General features: G+C 48.9%; 1 protein-coding gene across 1 annotated transcript in view; it reads left to right on the top strand.

Annotated features, from left to right (window-relative positions):
* Positions 1-22,935, top strand: part of LOC119162950 (muscle calcium channel subunit alpha-1-like) — a 1,445,695-nt gene that overhangs the window by 1,005,851 nt on the left and 416,909 nt on the right. The window contains exon 32 of the mRNA XM_075882643.1: positions 3,478-3,561. Coding sequence (XP_075738758.1) covers positions 3,478-3,561 — 84 coding nt within the window. The remainder of the gene's footprint in view (positions 1-3,477; positions 3,562-22,935) is intronic.

Here is a 22,935-nt window from a genome sequence, read left to right as displayed (position 1 = left end):
AAATCTTTTTGGACCTCTAAGGTTGGTTGACATGGCGCCGACCCGACGCGATGCGAGTGTCTGCGGTGAAAGAGGGGGTGGGCAAAGACGCCTGGAATAAAAGGAAACATAAAAAACCTTTTTGTACCTCTAACGTTGGTTGACATGGCGCCGACCCGACGCGACGCGAGTGTCTGCGGAGAAAAAGGGGGTGGGTCACCGCCGACGCGACGCGAGCATATGTGTGAAAATACGGGATGGGCGAAGACGCCTCGAATCGTACAACACCTATTCACGTACTCCACTTCGATGCCCCTCCTTCTAAATAGCAACGGTGGCTTGAGCGGGAGTGCGAACGACGTTACGTGATGCTACGTGATGTGACCCACGTATCACGTAAACAGTACACCACCCAGGACACGTACTCCACCTCGGTGCACTGGGCGTCGAGACATGGCCAAACTGGCTCACGTCAACCTCTTAAATTTCCTTATTTGGTGCTCCCTATCTCGGTCGCAATTCCGAAGCTTTAGGATCGTGATCCTGAAGAAATGCCGTAACGTTAGTTGTGCAAAGTACATTGTGACCATTTCAGGAGCTGTCGCGTTATTGGACTGTCGAAGACGCCATCGCTTCGAGCGGCAGTTCGACCTGCAGACAGTCGGGAACAGCACAGAAGCGGCCGCCGACATCCGAGGGATGGGGAAATCGCAAGGACCTCGGCTTATTTATGGTGACCCAGGATGCAGTAAGTCGTCACGTACAATCGCCCCGGCAAAAAAACGAGCAGACCCATACTTCAGGTACAATGGTTGCAGGAAACAGCTAGCTGTCCCAGCTCCGCGGGACACTCACGATGCAGGGAAGACAGGGGCAAGGCTCCTTTTTTGCCTCTCGAGACGTACTTGGTCGTTGCACGTCTCAACGTGAAAGACCCTTTCCTTCGATTAATAGAAGTGATCGCTCGCCGATATCCCGTTTAGGGATCCCTGCCATATCGTGAGTGATGAGCGTGTAGTGAGACATATGCCATTTTATTCTTATGTACCCACCCTATTGTTTTATAATGCGCTCTTGGGCTGAGAGACAATTTGTGCTTATTGTGGGTGGGGCCCTGTAAGCGACGGCGGCTCGTCGGCCGGGTCCCATTTACAGGTACGCGCAAGTCGCGCTTAATTCGCTCCATCTGCTTCGATAAAGCAGCCTTCCAGGAGTACATAGCTGTAGCATATCCGACGTACCCTGATTAACCAGCCTTGGAACGCTTATTCATCTCATGTATATACGAGTCCGAACGATGTGTCTTGTGCTGACACAGCTAGGGGAAGCGTAGCGTCCCCCGTCGTAGCGCGCGGTCGACGCGACACGATCAGCGGTGAGAAGAAAAATAAAAGAAAAGTAAGGGGGGAGGGGGGCAGCGCATCACCTCCTGCGACTCTATTCAGTTTTCCCCATAATCCCTAATACTGAGACGCGATATCTTAATCGCACAGCTGCGCACACAGCAAGAGAACGCGCCTCGACTTTTGTAATGGGCGGTTCATTCCATTAATTAAAACGGCCTCTTAATTGCGCAGCAGCACCACGCTCGACTTCTACTAGGCGCGGTTCATGCTGTTAATTAAAACTGCCACCTAATTGCGCAGCAGCGCCGCGCTCGACTTCTGCTGGCGCGGTTCATTCAGTTATTTAAAACGGCTTCTTAATTGTGCAGCAGCGCCACGCTCGACTTCTGCTAGGCGCGGTTCATTCCGTAAATAAAGCGAATTCAGTAATGCGCGGTTCATACCGTTAATATAAAACGGAATTAAAACGACCTCTTAATTGCATGGCAGCACCACGCGCGACTTCTGCTAGGCTCGGTTTATTCCATTATTTAAAACGGCCACTTAATTGCGCAGCAGCGCCGCGCTTGACTTCTGCTAGGCGCGGTTCATTCCGTTAATTAAAACGGCCTCTTAATTGCGCAGCAGCGCCGCGCTCGACTTCTGCTAGGCGCCATTCATACAGTTAAATAAAACGGCCTTTTAATTGCGCAGCAGCACCGCGCTCGACTTCTGCTAGGCGCGGTTCATTCAGTTAATTAAAACGAATTCTGTAATGCGCGGTTCATTCCGTTAATATAAAACGGAATTAAAGCGGCCTCTTTATTGCACGGCAGCACCGCGCTCGACTTCTACTAGGCGTGGTTCATTCTGTTAATTAAAACGGGCACTTAATTGCGCAGCAGCGCCGCGCTCGACTTCTGCTAGGCGCGGTTCATTCCGTAAATAAAACGAATTCTGTAATGCGCGGTTCATTCCGTTAATATAAAACGGAATTAAAACGACCTCTTAATTGCACGGCAGCACCACGCGCGACTTCTGCTAGGCTCGGTTCATTCCGTTAATTAAAACAGCCAGCGTCGCTCATGAACTCGCGAAGTGTACCGCGCATAGCACAAAACTCTTACGGAGAAGCCACAACTACAAGAGAAACATTTTCAGCCAAGAAATGCACCACGGATAGCACCATACTCTTACGAAAAAGCCACAACTACAGGAGAAAAATTTTCAGCCAAGAAATGTACCGCGGACAGCACCAAACTTTTACGGAGAAGCCACAACTACAGAAGAAAATTATTAAGCCAAATTCAGCAGCAGTCTGACAACCATTTATGCAACGCCAAAAGGAACCTTGTCATTGCTGCATCCAGGGCGGCCTCTTTCAAACCAGACCATATTTACGGCCACCTTTCGGGATGACAGCCTCACAGGCGGCCACATTGAATTGCTGTCGCCAGTGCATGTGCTTCCTTCCTGTTGCAAGCCCACGTCTACAAGGCCAGCTCGTGGCCGATTGCCTCCGATAACACTTCGGGTTACGCGCCTCGGGCTTTTCCATGTTACGGTGCGCGCGCTCACGCCGATTCGAACATTTTTCTTTGAATGGCTCTTTCTCCTGACAGTGAGCTTAAACAACCACGGTCTAGTGGTCAATACAGTAATAATGTCCAAAAGAAGATTCACTTGGGCACACTGCTAGAAAAAATGATAGATGCTGAATAAGAAAATCACCCGTCCACGACACCAAAAGCCTCACTCTAGCCCTGTGAATACTTTTGACAAGTGGGGAAACGCTCTGAAAAAAAATACAGAGGGCAACATTGACGAAAAATTATCGCCCTAAATCGCAGTCACGTGATATAATTTGACATTTACATAACCTTGTATAAGAAAGAATGGCTTATAGAGGCTTTTACGGAGCCAGAGATTTATAAAGCAAGTTGTGGAAAGTGTTGATAGGTCAATAGCACTCGAATACCATTCAGGAAAAAGTCTAGCTCAGTACTTCACTGAAGTGAGTATGACCGAATATCTGGTTGGTACATAACCATTTATTCCGTGGTTCATAAAACATTACCTTTAAACACTTTGGGTCCGGTACTGATGCATATCAAACTTCATGATGCATAACTAACAAACTTGATTGAGCTCTTAATGCTCTTTTGCTTTGCAGAACTACTTCGGCGACGCTTGGAACGTGTTCGACTTCATCATTGTGCTGGGCAGCTTCATCGACATATTCTACTCCGAAGTAAACGTGAGCTATCTTTGGCTCCAATCTGCCCTCTAGGAAATCCCCGTGTGGCCTTGTTGTGCCGCATATCATTTGCTCTCTCTATCACTCTCTCTCTCTTTTCAACGTGTGCGTGTGTGCCACCCACCTTCCCACTGGCCCGGACAGTTACTGCAAGTAGAGGGATTTCTTAGAGCGCAGACGATTGCCAGCAGGGCAGGAATTCCCAAAGAGCGACGACAGTCATCCCTCGAAGGCCACGGCACTTGGCGCGTCGCAAACTCCTCAAGAGCAGAGAATTTTGCCCGAATATGCTCCCATTAAACTGCATACGCAGTCATGGGGCGTTGTCTTGCCAGGCAGTATTACATTGACTCCACCTGGAAATATTATGCCTGTCCGGCTAATTCGTTTTATGTCTGAAGTAGAGGCGCTGTTAGTGAAGAAATATTACAAAAGGAAAATTATCTGCTCTACATGCACTGCACTCTGGATTGACCCAAATATTGCAGAAAAAGAGGCGAGTTAACATAATAGATTTTTGCTTTTTGCTATTCTAACTAGCACTGTGGGGAACTTTAGCATCACACCTTTCATTGAGTAATTTAGGAGTAATTTAGGATTATTTCTGAGCAGAAGCACTTCAGGGCTTGATGTGACAGCACAGCAAATCATGCTTGCCTATAGTTTTAGAAATGCTGGAAATATTGTTACTCATTTCAGCCTTCTGAGTGAACGGGTTAAAGGTAAGGTGGCGTTTCGTAATGACTGCACAGAAGTCGCTTGCTGCAGTGACGTTGGAGCCAGATAGGCTGCTCGCTTCGAACTGTTTCATGTAACTCACCGCACTCAGTCATTTTTATGCACTTGTGTGCATTTTTTATATTCATGTATTTTCTATGCACTCACAGTGGTGTCAGAGATAATGGCGCACACAATCAAGGGTGTAGCTAGAAACTTACTTTGGCTTGTTGGGAAGGATCTGACTCCTTTCAAGTGTCTTCTTACATGTGTTGGAGTGTGCGCGGGTATATTATATAGATATCTGCATACGTGCGAAGCCGAAAAGGTTCAGCAGTTAAGGAGGACATTGTGGCATACAAACCTCCTTCCAAGTTATGTAGAATAACGCGACTTGGGTCACAACTGTGCTCGAAGGGGTATGACAGACGGAACACAAGGGAATAGTTCGTGTTTGTACCCTACCATATGAAAAAATTCTATGCGCTTGAATGAAAAATAAAGTTTGAGTAGATATGATATTTTGATATGCAAAAACTAGATGATTCATCGTTTCGTAAAGTGAGTTATGTATATGACTGAGTAGTGGCACTGCAGTGGCACTGCAGTGGCGTCCACTTCTGAAACAAATGTTGGTCTTCCAGCCACGAAGCAATGACAATCGAAAAGACAGCAGACAATTATCTTATTAAAATAGCTCATTGAAAGCAAAGAACTGCTTCTTAAGCAGGAACATTTGTTCTCTCGTTCCCCAGTTTTGCGTTGGTGCAGGATCCGGCTGTACAATATAAGAAAAAAAAGGCAAGAAGAGCGCTGGAAAAGACAATCATTCTTCGGCAGCAGGGGCAACCTTTGTCGGATCACACAAGGTCAGAGGGCAGCCACACAGTCGTGGAACGCAATCAGCCTGGAGGACAGCATATAAAGTTATGCCTGCGAGTCCACATCGAACGTCCATGCCTCTGAAAAAGGCAATCTGTGTCAATGCCAGCACGCCAGCCTGCCTGACGCGAACTAAGGTCCCTATATATATATAAAGGTAGCGACAACTACACGCGCGCCCTCTGGAGGGGTCCAAGGAGCAGCGCTAGCAGACGACGCTCCACTTGCTCACGTGCATTTTGCGGACGGCTGAAACCGCTCTCAGTGCGCGTTTGAACTGGTTAATTATTGCCCTTTGTGGCGTAAGCTGCCCAGGAAACTTGGAGCAGTAGGGACAACGACTAACGATCCCGGGGCGCGTGAAGCTTTGCAATAAAACGTTCGTACTTTCGAAGCATCTCATTCTATTGAACGGTGTTTCACAGCGGTAGTCATACGGCGCTTTTTTACGGTCGTTTGCATGATCTGAAATTCAGCTTACATTGAAGTAGAGACGATATTTTGGTCAACTGAAAGTGCTTGTTTTATAGTTCAAAAATATCGGGGGTTGTGAGCTTACCGAAACTTTCGGAAACATCATTGCGCACTGATTGCTTCTAGCTGTGCGCAGCGAGTTACGTGCGCTCTTATCGCGTTTTTTAGTGCTCTGCAGTATTCCCGCGGTCTTTTAACGCTAACCGAATTATTTGTATACACAATACTCTAAGAGCTTTATTTCGGATAAAGGATTTCGCTGCATCTGACAATTATCTGTAACCAGATTCAGTGGCGTAGCCAGGGGGTGGCACAGCGGGCCCATTTTCCCCTCCCCCCTCCATTTTTTTCGATAGCATACACAGCACAAAATGACAGTCGCTCACATGTGCCTGCCTAGCCCCCACTTCAGATCAAGGAGGTCCCCCCCCCCCCTAGAAAAAATTATTTCTGCTACGCCCCTGACCAGATTACCGTCTAAGATCGGGGAAATAGAGAATGCGTACTAGTGTTTACGAAGCGTCGCATTTGATTTCTTTAAAAAAAAATACATTTATTCTAAGCTCTCCCCTTTCAACTACCCGCACCACCTCCACTCCTCATGTACATAACATTTGTAAGCCTCGAAGATATCAGGTTATGTTTACAATATTATCCACTGCATTTACAAATAAATATATTTTATTTATTATATTATTAGGCACAGCAGCCCCCTAGCATGCCGGGCTGCTGTGGCTATGGTTGCGGCAACCGTAGGCACAGCAGCCCGGCATGCTAGCGTGTCATGCTGCAAACGTTGAATAAAAACACGTAATTCCTGCGCCCACTCAAGGGAAAGGTAAATAAGCACTTCTACGCTGCAAAAACAATGCATCAGAGGCGCAAGAAACGTTTTTTACTTACCGAAACGTCCAATTCTACACTCGGAAACAAAAACAACCACGCGATCCGCCTGCACAGCGAACGACTGCTGGACCCTTAGGGCGGGGCGCGAAGGAGAAAAGGTCACGTGTCGCCAACCGGCCAATCGCGCGGCGAGGCGGCTGGATCAAGACCTTTCGATACTTTTTCGTAGATAGAGGGACTTTAACGCGAACAACTCAACGGCGTCATCACGCGGCGGCGCCTTCCTGCCTGGCAAGTCTTACGCAATGCGTGGCGACGTCACCCGTCCTGGGGTGCAGCCACGTGCAGTGGCTCCGTATTTGATGAGAATGACGCGGCCCAGCGGCGACCCCATTGGAGGATTATGACCTCACGACCAGCGGCGCTTCTGGTTGGACATTCGGTTACTCAAAGAATCCACCCGTTGCATATAGGAGAAGCCCTGCGGCGCGTCGCGAGTAGTAGACATATGTGTCAGATAAGAGAGCTGGGCTCTTCGGGTCTCTAAACTGTCGGCCGCAGTGCCGAATTTTTGACGCCTCTGAAAATATGCTGTACATAAACCTTGTTTAACTCACCGTCATCTCGTCTGCTCGTCTTCAAGCTCTGCGCAGAAGCAGTCGCGAGCTGAGAAACCTACGCTACCAAACGGCTGGTGACCTTCCCGGTGGAGTTCGAAGCAGTGGCGCCTTCGGGACCGAGTTGGCGTCGCTGTCTTTTGTAACAGTGGTTGCAGTAGTGAGATTTCGTGGTGCCCTTCGTAAGGTCGTCGGAGGCGCGCTTCGTAACAATATGCCTTGCAGATAAGCCTTCAGGTGCACTATGAGAGGAGTTACGGAGATCTTTGCACATTCAATAAATATAATGGAATATCTGCGCCCTCCCATAGTAAACACGTTCCACAAGCGCATTTTCAAAATGTACACCACTCTAGCGAGGCTGCTGATGGTAGGAGCGTGGTCTGTAGGAGCGTGGTCACGCTGATCCCCAAGCGGACAATGCAAGCCTAAACTTAGGCGAATGATACCCGAAAAAGGATCAAAATAAACAAAAATGTAGAGTAAGTATAATTAAAAATTAACAAATAATTATTAAATATAAGAGAAAAAATGGCAGATCCCACGTTCAGTGGGACTCGATGATATGCGAAGCACGAATAAAGAAGGTTGATATGTAACTTCAAAATAAGCACCACCTTACAAGGCGAAAGTAAATTAGGCCGCACATGACTTCCGTGTCATGATTAATATATTTGCAAGTGTCATTTACATTCTTCATATATTGACGTAACCTGATATCGAATTTGGTATATGTGGAGCTTGCGAAATGGCCGCGAGCACATGATGAAGAGCCCAGTATACTCCTACGTAACGTTGATCCGCGCGCACGCTGGATGCAGCGACTCTACGCTAGCAAAACATGAGCACTCTATAATCTGACGCAAGGCGCTACCGGCGCGACCAGCGTCCCTCGGCGCGGCCCTGCAGCAACCGGCGCGAAATGCAACACGTGGCATTTGGCCCGGATCACGTTACCCAGCTCTACCCAGACAGCACTACGTTTGCCTCTCTTCGTGATGGAGGGACGCTGGGCGCGCTCAAACGCGCATGCGTCAAAGAACGCATCGCGGTGCGTGCGTGCGACGGCTGCGAGCACGGAGGAAGGAAAGGTAGGAGAGGCCCTGTGTCACAGAACGAGCGCTAAAAATAGGCGCGCCGCAAATTCTTGCGGTAACGCGCGGAAGAAGCGCCGCGAAGTAAAAGAAAAAAAAAGGAAAGAAAAAGAAATCAAACGGCCGGGGCTCCCCGGGCGCGCGCTCTCCCCGCGGAAGCGTGGCTTCATCGACGAACCTCCTCACCCCACAACGGCGGCCGAGCAAGCCCGCGATTTTTCTAGAACGAAGGAGGCGTGGCCACACCGAGATGAGTCATCCGACGCGGAGGGCAGTCGAACCGTCTCGCACCTCTCCCCAGCCTTCGCTGCGCATCGCGCCGACGAAATGAGGAGAACTTTCTGGAAGGTGGCGCGGAAGGTATTTAATCGAGCGGCCGAGACGAGAAATCAGGAGGAGACGGAAGTTAACGCCAGAGCGCGTAGGGATTCCGCCGTGTAGTCGGCGAAGGTTTTGGTCCATAGGGACGAAGCCGGAGATGAAGAGGATTTCCACCTGAGGGGTGAAGGCTCGGGCTACAGGCAAGAGCGTGTGTTTACCGCTTTCGAGCGAAGACCCGTGGCAACAGCTGCGGGTGTGAAGCCGACGTGTTCCGGCGAAGAAGTTGAAGTTTAAAGAGTGGCCAATTGAAGACGGGAGGTTTCCTGGAAGAGAAACTTCAGGGGGCAGCGGAACGACAACAACGCTGGACTTTGAGTGAGTGATTCTCGGAAGAGTATCATTCAGACTTTTGTTCCAAGGACTTTGGACTGAATAGGTTTTCTATCTCTTTAGTCTTTAAGTGTCTTGGTTGTTCAATGCATGCGACTGCATTGTAGTGCGTATTGTTGTCCGTGTCCGTTGTTTCAAGTTTTTGACAATTAATCAAGTTTTTGACAATTAATCTGGCGTCCGCGACAGGACAGATTAATTGTCACACCTGTCCCGTTAAGTAGGGAGGCGATCGCCGGGCTGATTCCAAGAGCCGAAGTATCGGCCCCCCGAACCGCACCACGAAAGCGTGGACAATTTAGAAGTGGTCTTTTTGGCGCGCCAGCGGACGCCGGCTGTGGCCCAAAGAACAAGTCAGAGCCGAGAGTTGATAAACCAAACAAATACTATATTCTCAAAAATGGCAGATCGAAAACAATACACAAGAACGCACACTCCACAATAGTTGCATACAATATGTCACCAATCAAACCAATCAATCAACGTATTACACAATACAATCAGCCACACTTGAAACAACGGACACGGACAACAATACGCACTACAATGCAGTCGCATGCATTGAACAACCAAGACACTTAAAGACTAAAGAGATAGAAAACCTATTCAGTCCAAAGTCCTTGGAACAAAAGTCTGAATGATACTCTTCCGAGAATCACTCACTCAAAGTCCAGCGTTGTTGTCGTTCCGCTGCCCCCTGAAGTTTCTCTTCCAGGAAACCTCCCGTCTTCAATTGGCCACTCTTTAAACTTCAACTTCTTCGCCGGAACACGTCGGCTTCACACCCGCAGCTGTTGCCACGGGTCTTCGCTCGAAAGCGGTAAACACACGCTCTTGCCTGTAGCCCGAGCCTTCACCCCTCAGGTGGAAATCCTCTTCATCTCCGGCTTCGTCCCTATGGACCAAAACCTTCGCCGACTACACGGCGGAATCCCTACGCGCTCTGGCGTTAACTTCCGTCTCCTCCTGATTTCTCGTCTCGGCCGCTCGATTAAATACCTTCCGCGCCACCTTCCAAAAAGTTCTCCTCATTTCGTTGGCGCGATGCGCAGCGAAGGCTGGGGAGAGGTGCGAGACGGTTCGACTGCCCTCCACGTCGGATGACTCATCTCGGTGTGGCCACGCCTCCTTCGTTCTAGAAAAATCGCGGGCTTGCTCGGCCGCCGTTGTGGGGTGAGGAGGTTCGTCGATGAAGCCACGCTTCCGCGGGGAGAGCGCGCGCCCGGGGAGCCCCGGCCGTTTGTTTTCTTTTTCTTTCCTTTTTTTTTTCTTTTGGCTTCGCGGCGCTTCTTCCGCGCGTTACCGCAAGAATTTGCGGCGCGCCTATTTTTAGCGCTCGTTCTGTGACACTGCCCCCCACTTTAAGAATATTATCTCATAATATTCAAAACCACACAAACGAGCGCGAACAGTCACCACACGCTCTCACAGACTGTAACACAATCCGTCGCTCATGACACTTCACATTCGCAATAGATCGCTCAATACAATCTTACATTGTAGTTCAATTCCACAACACATGAAATATAGCCACAGGTACACGACTACAACACTTCACCACACATTCCCAATAATACAAATGTACAAAGTTCTCTCATTACAACAATGGTCCAATACTATACATCACATCACAGCACAACACTTCGACACTTGTGACACAGGACAACCAGAACATTAACACAACATATGCCACTCAACACTGCCAACCACATTCTGCTTTGACCTCAGCACTTATCCTGGGTACTTTGAGCGGCGCTTGCGCCCTTTCTTGCGGTGCTCGCTCGATCTCTTCTTGTTTTTCCTTGTACCTTTTCGGCGAGCCTTTTCCAACGACGATATCTGAGGCGTCGTCTCAGCCATCGTTTTCTCTTCCGACACCGTTAACGCGTCATTACATTCGACGGGTCCTGTCTGTTTATTTACCCGCTTGATCATACCTCTACATTTTGCCCGGCTGGCCAACTCCGTCTCCTTTACACTGTCGGTCGGTTGAGGTCGTGCCGACGTAAGTCCGGTTGCTCGGCCCGTGAACTTATTCGACACGATCGTCTTCTCCTTCGCTGTCTCTTGCGCCGCAGCTTCACCTTGGGCTCTAGTGAGATCCGTCACGGGATACTCCTCCACTGTATCTCGCGGCCGCTGTGTTGGCGAGGGCTCTATCTTCGGGTCTTCTCCCAAACATTCTGGATCACTTGGCCCTCGCGCCCCGTCGATGTTTCCGATGACAAGGTCATACAGGGGGGTCGTCATGCATAAAGCCGTAACCTTCCCGCTGAAGTACGGGGTTTCAACCTCAATTTCTGCTTCGGGAAGCAGCCGAACCGTACGGCCAATTAGGCAAACCGGTTTCGTTCTGCCTGTCAACTCACTTTCCCGTACCAAATTTCTCCGCACGATAACAGTGGAGCTGCCGGTATCTCTTAGAACCGTAATCTTCTTGCCTGCAATCTTTCCAGGAAGCGTTGGCATTCCCTTCGTAACACCGGTTGGCTGTTTTGACATTACAGCCCCCACAATAGGAATTTTCTCCCCATTCTTCAACTCTACGAATCCATCAGTGACGGCATTATTATCAGATTTCGGTGCTGCTTGCACACAGGATACCTGGTGAGTTTGACTCACTCCGTTCCGACATGCATCTGCTTTGTGCCCAGTCTGACCACACTTGAAACATTTTACAACCATAGGGCTCGTAAAGATCGTTCGACAGTTTTTCGCGCGATGACCCACTCGGTTGCACAGAAAACATCGCGGAATGCTCTCTGGTGCACGCTTCTTTTCTTCGGGAGCCAATTTCTTCGAATCGTCGGGACACTCCTTCTTTGCATTGGCCAAATTAGTGCCACCTTGCGCTTCCAAGAATTGATCAGCCAATTCAAGCATTCCTTCAAGTGACTCAGCCTTCCTCTCTTTCAAATACAGCGACAGGCTTGGGTGGCAACTAGTAAGAAATTGTTCTCTAATTAGGAGCTCTCTAAGCTCATCGTACTCCTGTGCTGTCCCTGAAAGTTCAATCCATCTGTCGAAATAATGACAAAGTCTGGCGGCATACTGCGTAGCCGTCTCACCATCAGCTGGCTTTCCTGTCCGAAATCTGTCCCGGAATCCTTCCACAGTGAATCTAAATCGCTTCAACAAAGCAGCTTTCACCCTTGCGTAGTTGGCTGCATCGGTCGGCGTCAGCCTACCGTACACACTGAGCGCTTCACCACTCAAGCAAGTACTCAAAGCAGTTGCCCATTGCTGTTCCGGCCAATTCTGGCTCCTCGCAATCGTCTCAAATCTGTGGAGGTACGCGTCTAAGTCGTCCTTCCTTTCATCAAACGCTACGAGCAGCTTGCTTGGGTTCAAGCGGAAGCCGTGATCTTCCCGTTCGCTGCTTTCAACTCTAGCTTGGACGGGAGTTTCACTTCGCTGTTGCAAACGGAGCCGCTCGAGTTCCATCTCGTGCTGCCGCTGCCGCTCCCTTTCCTCTCTTTCTTCTTTCAGCTGTCGCTCCCTCGCTTCTCTTTCTTCTCTCGCCCTTTCGGCTGCCAACTTCTCTCTCTCCAGCTCCAACTTCAATTGCTGCTCTCTTTCTTCTTTCGCCCTTTCAGCTGCAAGCTTTTCTCTCTCTAACTCCAACTTCAATTGTTGCTCTCTTTCTTCCTTCGCCCTCTCTGCCGCCAACCTCTCTCTTTCCAGCTCGGCTGCTTTTTCTTCTTTGGCTCTCTCTTTTTCTTCTTTTTCCTTCTGGGTAACCCACTTCCGTAGTTCGGCGCCAGAAAGACCCATCTTTTCACCAAGAGCAACTAACTTTTCGAGATCCATTGTGTCTCGCAACTCGCAACTAAAACCTTGCCGCGTGCAAAAAGTATCTGCCTAAATCAGTCTATCGGAACACTCTCCTGCACTCGTTAACGAGAACACTAAACAACACACAAAATCGTTCCGATAGCACTATCAACAACTCGAGGCTCTTTCTCACTACTTTGGACACACTGTGCACCAAAAGGTCCTGTTTCGCGGACGCCAGATTAATTGTCACACCTGTCCCGTTAATTAGGGAGGCAATCGCCGGGCTAATTCCAAGAGCCGAAGTATCGGCCCCCCGAACCGCACCACGAAAGCGTGGACAATTTAGAAGTGGTCCTTTTTGGTGCGCCAGCGGACGCCGGCTCTGACTTGTTCTTTGGGCCACAGCCGGCGTCCGCTGGCGCACAAAAAAGGACCACTTCTAAATTGTCCACGCTTTCGTGGTGCGGTTCGGGGGGCCGATACTTCGGCTCTTGGAATTAGCCCGGCGATTGCCTCCCTAATTAACGGGACAGGTGTGACACCCTGACGTCACTCGTTGTGAAGCCGGGATGAAGCCGGAAGTCGGCCATATTGACTAGGCAAATTCTCCTCGCTTGTTTACATTCGAATGTAAAGCAGAAGGCTTGACTCTCTCTCTCTCGGGCTCGGAAAGCACGTGGGCTGCGCAGCGCGTGTGTCGTGACGATCCGAAACTAATGGAACGGGGCTCATCACTCTGAGCCTACGGGATACCTTCAGCGAAATCGCTTCGTCCGAGTAATAACAGGGAGTAACAGCTCGCCGACAACGAAGAAACCACGAGAGAACGCGCGCCAGGTGCACAGACAACGGCGAGTGCTTTCACGTCATTAATTCAGCAACTGTACAGACAACACGATCGGTCGTGCGCCTTCTACGGTTGCAATCCGCCACGCGGCCGACGCCACGTCCTGCCACTGTGTCCGTGTTCCACGTGAAACTCACTGGCGTCAGCATTCTGCGACCATGGTGACTTGGAGCACGGTGCTAGTGACAGGTGAACGTGGTGGCTGTTACATTGAGATTACATGCAATGCTCGTGGAGAGTGTACCAAGTGCAACAGAAAAGGTGTTTTAATACGCTCATGCAAGTTGTTACTGTACACACACAACACGAAACTACGTATGTGCACATGGTCCTCATGGCGTCTTGCTGGGCTCAACAGCGTCGTCCGTTGTCACAAGCAGGAGCACTGCTCAACCGTCACTGACCTGCAAGGCGTTCGTCGTCATTCAGCTTGGTCATGGTGCCCAACGCAATTTCGCTGAACACTAACTGCTTCATCCGAGTCATCCGCCGCACGACACATGGATGTGCACTTGTTCTACGCACTGTTGAAACCCCGTGATGGACAAAGGGGTTTATAAACGTTGCTAAGAGTAATGTAACTGCCAGGAGAACACTGCGTAACCAATAACGCGGCGCAGAGCACAGATATTGTCCGCCACGGCTCAGCACGAGACCTGGGGAGGCAAAGATTCCGCCGCCAGCCGCGGTCGCTCACTGCTAGACCAGCTCCACTGCGCAACACGTAACCATAGCAACGCCGCCATTGTGCCTGGTGAATATGGCCGCCATGATGTCATTTCCGCCACACTTTTCACACCCCGCACCGCCTGGGCATGCCCTCTCCTTCCTTTCCTTCCTCCATTGCTGCGAGTATATGGCAGGCAGATCGGCGCCTGGCGTGGCATCGCCGGCGGGACGCGACAAAATGAACGCCGGGTAACGGCTGGGTAACGTCGAAGTGTATTGATGCCTAAAGCGTCGCATGTCGTCATGTTTTTACAGAGCACACAACCTATGATTATCATGATTACACCAGTTACATACCTTCGTCATCCAATCACGTGACTTAATACGAAATTTAGCACATATATTGCTAGCTCAACGACCGTGAGTGCAGCACGAGTGTGGCATCTAGTCATGTGGTTACATGAGACGCATGTCATGATTATCAAGTTTCGACGTGTCAATCACCTGTGTCGTCCGTTCGCGTCACGCAGTACCGAATTTGGTACACGTGAAGCTAGCGAAACGGCCGCCAGAGCATCATGAGCGTAGCTTGTAGTCATGCATTACATGAGACACATCTCATCATTATCGTGTTTGCACCAGTGTCACAGGTCCCGTTAATTAGGGAGGCAATCGCCAGGCTAATTCTAAGGGCTAGAGTATCGGCCCCCCAAACTGCAGCATGAAAGCGTGGACAATTTAAAAGTGGTCTTATTTGGCGCGCCAGCAGACGCCAGCTGTGGTCCAAAGAACGAGTCAAAGCCGAGAGTTGATAAACAAAACAAAATAATATCATCAAATATGGCAGATCAAACGATACACATATATGCACACTCGACAATAGTTGAATACAATATGTCACCAATCAAACAACGTACTACACACAAAAATAAGCCACACTCAAAACAACGGGCACAAAGAACAATACGCGCTACAATGCAATCACGTGCATCGAACAACCAAGATACTCAAAGACGAAAAAGTTCAAATGGTTATTTGTCGAAAGTCCTTGCAACAGTCTGAATGATAGTTTTCAAAGAATCATTCGCTCAAAATTCAATGCTGTTGTTGTGCCGCTGCGCCCAAAGTTTCTCTTCCAAGAAACCTCGCGTCTTCAATTGGCAGCTCTCCAAGCACCAAACTTCTTCGCCGGTAACACGTCGGCTTCCCACGCGCAGCGCTTGCAACGAGTCTTCACTCGGTGGCTGTATACACACTGTTCTGCTTGTAGCATGAGTATTCACCCCTCAGGTGGAAATCCTCTTCATTGCCTGCTTTGTCACTGAGGGTAGAATCCTTCGCCGACACGGCAGAATGACCCTACCCACACTTGCGCAAAACTTTCACCACCAGGCTGCCTACGCCCACGGGCGCAAACCTTCTTCTTCTCCTGCTTTGTCACTCAGAACAAAACCTTCGCCGTCAAGGCGGGACACCCTACGCACCCTGGTGCACACTTTCTTTTACTCCTCCTCGTCTCGCTTTTCCGCTGCTCGCTTAAATACCTTCCACTATAGATTCCAGAAAATTCTAATCGTTTCGTCTGCGCGATGCACAGCCAAGGCTGGGGAAAGAGCGAGACGTTTCGAGGACCGTCTCGGACTCGTGACGCAACTTTAAATCACTACGCTACCTTTCATTCCAGATCTTTCGAGGGCTTGTTCGACCGCGGATGTGAGGAGGTTGGTCGGCGAAACTACGCTTCCGAGGGGGGGGGAGAGGGCGCGCCCGGGGAGTCTTTGGATGCTTGTTTTTTTTCTCTAGTGTTGAGCTTGATGCGTCTGTCAGCGCTTCGTATTGTTACTCTAGCTAGACTTCGGCGGCGAGTTCTTTTTCTGAGCGTTAGTTTGTGACACTGCCTGCCACTTTAAGAATATCATCACATAATATTCAAAACCACACAAACGAGTGTGAAAAGTCACCACACACTTAGTGTCTGTAACATAGTCCGTCACTCATGGCGCTTCACATTCACAATAGAACACTCAAAACAATTGCACATCGCAGTTCAATCTCACAACACATGAAATATAACCATAGGTACATGAGTACAACACTCCACCACACACTTCAAAATATACAAACGTTCAAGGGTCTGCCTTCACAACACTGGTACAATCTTGTCGACCGCATCACGTAAACGCAAAAACATTTTGACTCGCTCGACACACACTTGAGACACAGGATAACAACACAACACATGGAAGCTAAACACTGCCAAACACATTCTGATTCGACCTCAGCACCTATCCTGTGTACTGTTACGCCTGCAAGTCCACACCGAACATCAATGCTTCTGCAAAGACAATCTTTGTCAAGCCAGCGATCGAACCCGCCTGACGCGATCAGCTCAATGACGTCATGAAGCGGTGGCGCTGGTCTGTCACGCAACGCTCAGTGAGCTCCCTCAGCCCACGAGCTCGTTGAAGCAATCGGCGCCTTTCAGTCTGGCGAGTCTTACGCAATGCGTGGCGGCGTCAGTCTCGTCCTTGGGTGCAACCACGCGCAGCGGCTCCAGATTTGATGAGCATGACGCGGCCCTGCGGCGGGCCCCATTGGAGGATTCTGAAATCACGGCCAGCAGCGCTTCTGGTTGGACGTTTGGTTAATGAAAGGATCCACCTGGTGCCTATAAAAAGCCCCACGGTGCAGCGCCAGCAGCTGACCTATGTGTCAGAGAAGCTTATTGTCGGTTCGAGCGCTTTCGCTGTCGGCGCGGCCGGTGTCTTTAGGAGTGGCGAGTTTCGTGGCACCCTTCGTAACCTCGTCGGGAGTGCGCTTCGTAGCAGTGGTTGGCAGCTGCGAGAGAAGACATCTCGGCTCTTCGAGTCCCAAAGCTGTCAGCCCCAGTGCTGAATTTGTAACGCCTCGATTTCTATGCTGTACATAAACCTTACGTTAACTCACCGTAGTCTCGTCCGCTCGTCTATCAGCTCTGCGCAGAAGCAGTCGTGAGCTGAGTAACACACGCTACCAAACGGCTGGTGGAGTTCGGAGCAGTGGTGCCTTCGAGACCCCGTTGGGGTCTCGGCTTTTTAACAGTGGTTGGCAGCTGCGGGATCGGTCGGCGTCAGCGACATCGATGCGGTGAGTGCCCGATGTTTTCCTCTCAATTCACCAGACTACTCTAGCACAGGTTATAGTAGTTTAGAGAAGGGCTGTGTGAAGTGTTAGAGTGAACTTTGATCGTTTCAACCCAAGTCAAAGCGTTTTGAAACCAAAGTTAATGCGGAGCGTGTAAACACGGCAGTGTTAAAAATTGCTTGCGCGTCTTGCTAGTAGTTTTATAGTGGGTACGGCAAGTAGATTCTTAACAGAGACAAACAGAAAGAGGCTAGTGTGCAGGATGGAGAACCTTAAAAGTGAAGGAACTCATCGAATTTTGTGAGGAACTTGGCCTTATTTTGCGCTGTGCGAAACGAAAGCAAGCGATACTTGAGATCATCAGGGATTCAGGAGTGATGACTGAGGAACTCGATCAGGCCTAGGCAGGTATCAAAGCACGCCGCGAGGAGACTGTAAGGCGAGAAGTTCGCGAACCTGAAGAAGCTGGAAGGCGAGAACGCCGTGAGGAGGCCGAGAGACAGGAGTGCCTTGAGTTGAAACGAATAGAATTGGCAATCCTACAGTGTTCGCAGGCGCCTAGCGTAGCTTCGCCGACAGTTCAGGCCAGCGGTCAGAGAATTCGCAACCAGCTTCCACTGTTCGTAGTAGGCGAGGACATAGCGAAGCATCTCGTCAAGTTTGAACACGTCTGTGAGTGAAATGCTTTGGAGTTGTCTCTTTGGGCACAGAACCTGTTAGCTCTTCTTCCCGGCGAAGTATCCAACGTGATAACGTGCTTCTTGAGGGAAGCGTTTGAGAGCTATGAAGATGATAAGAAAGTGCTCTTGAGACGTTATAAGTTGTCACCCGAGGCTTTTGGGCAAAGGTTCCGGTATGCTAAAAAAGGGAATGAGTCACACGTTGACTTCACGTTTCGTCTAAAAGCTGATTTAATTGAATGGCTCAAGTGTGAAGGTGTTTACGACGATCTAGATAAAGTGGTAGAATGCATTGCATTGGAGCAATTCTACCGCTGCAACGAGGAGGTTGTCAAGCTTTGGCTGCAGGACAAACTTGGTGAAGTACAGCTAAACAAGGCGGCGGAGTTAGCTGAGGAGTATTATACTCGTTGAAAGTTGCATGGCAGGGCAGTGCGCGTTGCAAAGAATGAAAGGAAAGAGGGCTTTTCAAAGAAACTTGGTTAACGGAAAACCTCTCCGCACCGTGATTTCAGGAAGGACCCGTCTCTTACGAAGGACACTGTAGGGGAAGGGCAAACGGAAGCGGAGAAATCGAGGGAGGTTCCCAAACAACGCAATGATACCACACGGGCGTTTGAATGATGGAAGCCGCTAATTTGCTACAACTGCAAAAAAGAAGGGCACATCGCGATAAACTGTAAGCAAAAGTTTGCTTTCGCAACAATTCGAGAATCGGAAAAGAACATGCGGTTGTTAGAGCCGTATCTCCAAGCTATTAGTGTGAAAGGGAAAACGTGTCGAGCACTTAGAGACTCAGTGGCAGCCATGGACGTGTTCCATTATTCGTTGGTGTCTCCGGATGACTTTACAGAATGCGCGTGGGTCAGACAAGTTGCCGAGAAGCAGAGTGCTTGCTTATTGCTACGGTAGTCCCTGAAGGCCCGTTCGGTAAGCTTCGCGCTGAAGCAGCTGTGTCTTCCACGCTTCCCGATCGTTTTCCTTATCTTTTGTCTAATAACTCAGAGCCACTTCTCAAAGAGCAGGGTAAATTGTTCTTCTCCAAGTTAGCATACATGGCCCTCACTCGATCGCAAGCGCAGAAGCTTTCGCAGGACCATGATCTTGTTCAGTGTGGTCTAACACCACCTGTAAAGCCTGCTGATCTGCGTGACCTTGGTGGCTAGTCGATGGAACCTCAGACAGGAAATTCTCCGTGTGAGTCATTTCGAGCGGCCCGTCGCCGAAGCGACTGGTGCAGTCTCTGTCTGCGGAGGAGATGACATGGCGCCTGTAGCAGAAAGTTGGAGTGACCTGTCGAGGGTTGATCGAGAAAGCTCATTCGAGAGCAGCGTGAGGACCTCTCGATCTAAGCGCTAATGAAAAGCGCAAACTTGGGAAAAAAGAAAAGGAATGTTTCCTTTTTTGAGAAAACAGGGCTCCTGCATCGGAGCTACACAAATGCGCAAGGTCGCAAGTATCAGCAGGGCTTGGTGCCACAAAAGTATCGTCGCCAACTATTGTAACTGGCGCCCTAAACCCTAATAAATGCAAGTGCTTCTCGTTTCACCGTCGGCGCAGCCCCCTCACGTATTCTTATCAAATCGGTAAAGTTGCATTGGAATCTGTCATCACTGACAAGTACTTGGGAGTCACTTTGAGTAACGATTTATTATGGTGCGTCCAGATGACAAATATCATATCATCAGCTAACATGTCGTTGGATTTTTAAAGCGGCACCTACGTCATGTTTCCCCTTCTGTAAAACTGAAAGCTTATAAGTCTTTAACTTGCACCCAACTTGAATACGCGTCGCCTATATGGAGCCCTCATCCAATGTACTTAACCGACGCACTAGAATCACTTCATAATCGATTAGCTAGATTCATTCATTCCTCGTATTCGCATAACGTGAGTGTTTCATCTCTTAGACAAGAATCTAATCTTTCAAACCTTAACATTTGTCGCCTTGTTGCCAGCCTCATTTTGTTACACAAGCTCTATTACAGTCAGCTCGGCCACCCGCCCTATATCTTGCCTCCAGCCCGCACATCTCACCGCATCACTCATTTTTTTCATGTCGACCGGTCACGTGCCCGTGCCACGACATTTTCTGCCTCCTTCTTTTTTCGTACAGCTTTCGACTGGAATGGCTATCTCGCCACCATAATGTGTCACTCAACATATACACAAAATGTCACACGTTTTTTTCGATTTGAATACATTACATTGTTCCTTTTTGTGCCACTGGTTCTCGCTTTGTCTTCTCTTTTTTTTGCAAAGTGTTACGTCTGTTCATATTTATACTGATCCTGCACATGTATTGTTTTATTTCTGTATTGGTTTCCTCTGTTCATACTTATACCCATCCTGCATATGTATTACATTTGTTGTATGTTTTCCACCCCGTATGTTATACCTCGTCTAGGGGGTCTTTAAGTTAATAAAGTGAACGTGAAAGTGAAATGAAAACGCGTGGGCAGGGCATCTCGGCATAAAAAAGACCAAGACTAGAGTTTCCCTTGAATTTTGTTGGCCGAAATGCTGGAAGGTTATTGAAGACTTTGTACGCTCATGTGACACTTGTCAGAGAGCGGGGAAATCCACGGACAAGTGGAAGACACCATTGAAGCTTGTGCGAATTATCACAGAACCTTTTTGGCGCCTAGTAATTGATATCGTCGGGCCATTGCCAAAGTCAAGGCAAGGTTTTTGGTACATCCTGACGGCCCTCTGTATAGCCACAAAAGTTCCGGAAGCGATACCACTTAAAGAGCTCAATTCACCTCAAGTCGTACACGCACTGCTATCTACATTTGCAACCGTTCGATTTCTATCTGAAATGCAATGCGACAATGGTAGTGTCTTCACTAGCTGCTTTACCTCAATTTTTGTATAAATGTGAAATAAAAGTAGTGCACAGCTCGAACCATCACCCGCAAACTAATACGGTAAAGCGTATGCGTGTCGTTCTGAAACGGATACTGATAGCTTTTTGCTATGAGCACAAATGCAACTGGAAAGCGTGTATTCCTCCTGCTATGTTCACTTTAAGATCAGCTCCTAGTGAGAGCACTGTTTTTTTCCCTGCAGAGCTTGTGTATGGCAGGAGTTTGGAAACACCATTGCGAATGCTACGCGAGTCCTGAGAGGGATTCGATGAGGACCCTAATGTAGTTGCTTATGTTCTAGACCTCCTTCAGAGGCTTGGAAAAACGAAAGAGTTTGTGGAAAGCCACATGTAGGCTGCACAAGTGTAGTCGATGGAGTACTACGACAAATCGGTGAAGAAGCGCACCTTCGAAGTAGGTAGTCAGGTAATGCTGCTGCGGCCGTCTAAAGAAAAACATGCTTGAGGTTCATTGGGAAGGGCCTGCTAAAGTTATATCAAAGCTTTCTGATATCAATTATGAAGTGAAATTAGGAAAGCGGCCGAACAAAATTCACCACGGTAACTTGATGAAACCATACTTTCAACGTCAAGGTGTCGTAATTCTTCTAAATGCTTCAGAGGAAGAGGAAGAAGAAATTTTGATCTCTAGTGATGTAACAGAAAGGGGATCGGACGTGATTTTGGAGCAGGTGAACCTAGTGCCTAGGTTAAGTGAAGTTCAGAAGGAGGACCTGAGAAAGATTGTTTCCGACTTTAAAGACATGTTTTCGGACCGTCCCGGAAGCACGACGGTGATTGAACAGAATATCGAGCTAACTTGTGAGGAGCCAATTCGTAGCAAGCGTATCGATGTTCCCCTGTGCAAAAGCGGATCATGAAAGGGGAGATCGGTATAATGCTGGAATTAGGAGTCATAGTACCAGGTTAGAGTGACAATATATATCCCTGATATTGGTTCAAGTGCCGGGAAAAGATTCGAGGCCATGCATAGATTATCGGCGTCTTAACGCCATAACTCGAGACCAAACTTACCCGATACCAAACCTAGAGGAGAGGGTAGAAACTGTGTCGCAGTCTAGCTACATTTCAACGTTATACCTCGTGCGAGGCAAGTCCTCCTTACGCATTGGCAAGTCCCCCTTATGGAGCGCGCTAGCCGCTGCCACACTCGTTTCTTCATACGGAACGTATCATCCACCTTTGGATAGAAAATTGCGCCCTTGTGTTTTTCAGGCCTAATAGACCGCGTTCTTCAAGGCCTCTCTGAGTTTGCTCTGCCATATCTTGAAGATTTCGCCACCTTCTCTAGCTACTGGGAAGAATATGTCGAGCATTTACGCGTCGTGCTGAACAGGTTGGAAAAAGCTGGTCTTACCGTGAAACCTACTAAATATCACCTCGGCTGTGATGAGGTGTCGTACCTGGGACACGCTGTGGGGCGTGGCTGGCGTAGACCTTCAGAAATTAAGGTAGCCGCCGTCGTGAACTATCCACGACCAACCACAAAATCTGAGAAAAGGGCAATTTTGGGCCTAGCTGGATACTATCAGCATTACGTGCAAAACTACTCTAGCATCGCCAGCCCTCTAACTTACTCACTTCAAAAGTCCGAGCCGGTTAAAGTAGTATGGGACGCAAAAAAAGAGAATGCCTTTTGCAAGATGAAACAGGCACTAAGCGAAAAGCCCGTTCTCGTGGCACCCGATTTATCTAAGGGATTTGTCCTTCAATGCGACGCGAGTGATCGCGGCATAGGAGCTATATTGTGTCAGGTAGACAGTGCTTGTAACGAAAGGGCAGTTTTGTGTTTAAGCCAAAAACTCAGCTGCAAGGAAGAGGCATACAGTACCTCTGAAAAGGAATGCGCTTGCCTCGTGTAGGCCGTTCACAGCTAGCCTGTTATGTCTCCGGTCCGAGGTTTGTGGTCGAAACGGACCACTGTCCTCTAACCTGGTTAAATAACATGTCACCTAAATGTGGCCGGTTACTGAGGTGGAGCATGATACTCTAACAGTACAACATTGACGGTCGCTACAAAAAAGGAAAACTAAACGCTATTGCAGGC

The sequence above is a fragment of the Rhipicephalus microplus genome, unplaced genomic scaffold (genome assembly GCF_043290135.1).
Source record: "Rhipicephalus microplus isolate Deutch F79 unplaced genomic scaffold, USDA_Rmic scaffold_13, whole genome shotgun sequence".
In the NCBI taxonomy this organism is placed as follows: Eukaryota; Metazoa; Arthropoda; class Arachnida; order Ixodida; family Ixodidae; genus Rhipicephalus; species Rhipicephalus microplus.
The sequence above is the reverse complement of the archived record's forward strand: the minus strand, read 5'-3'. Positions and strand labels throughout refer to the sequence as shown.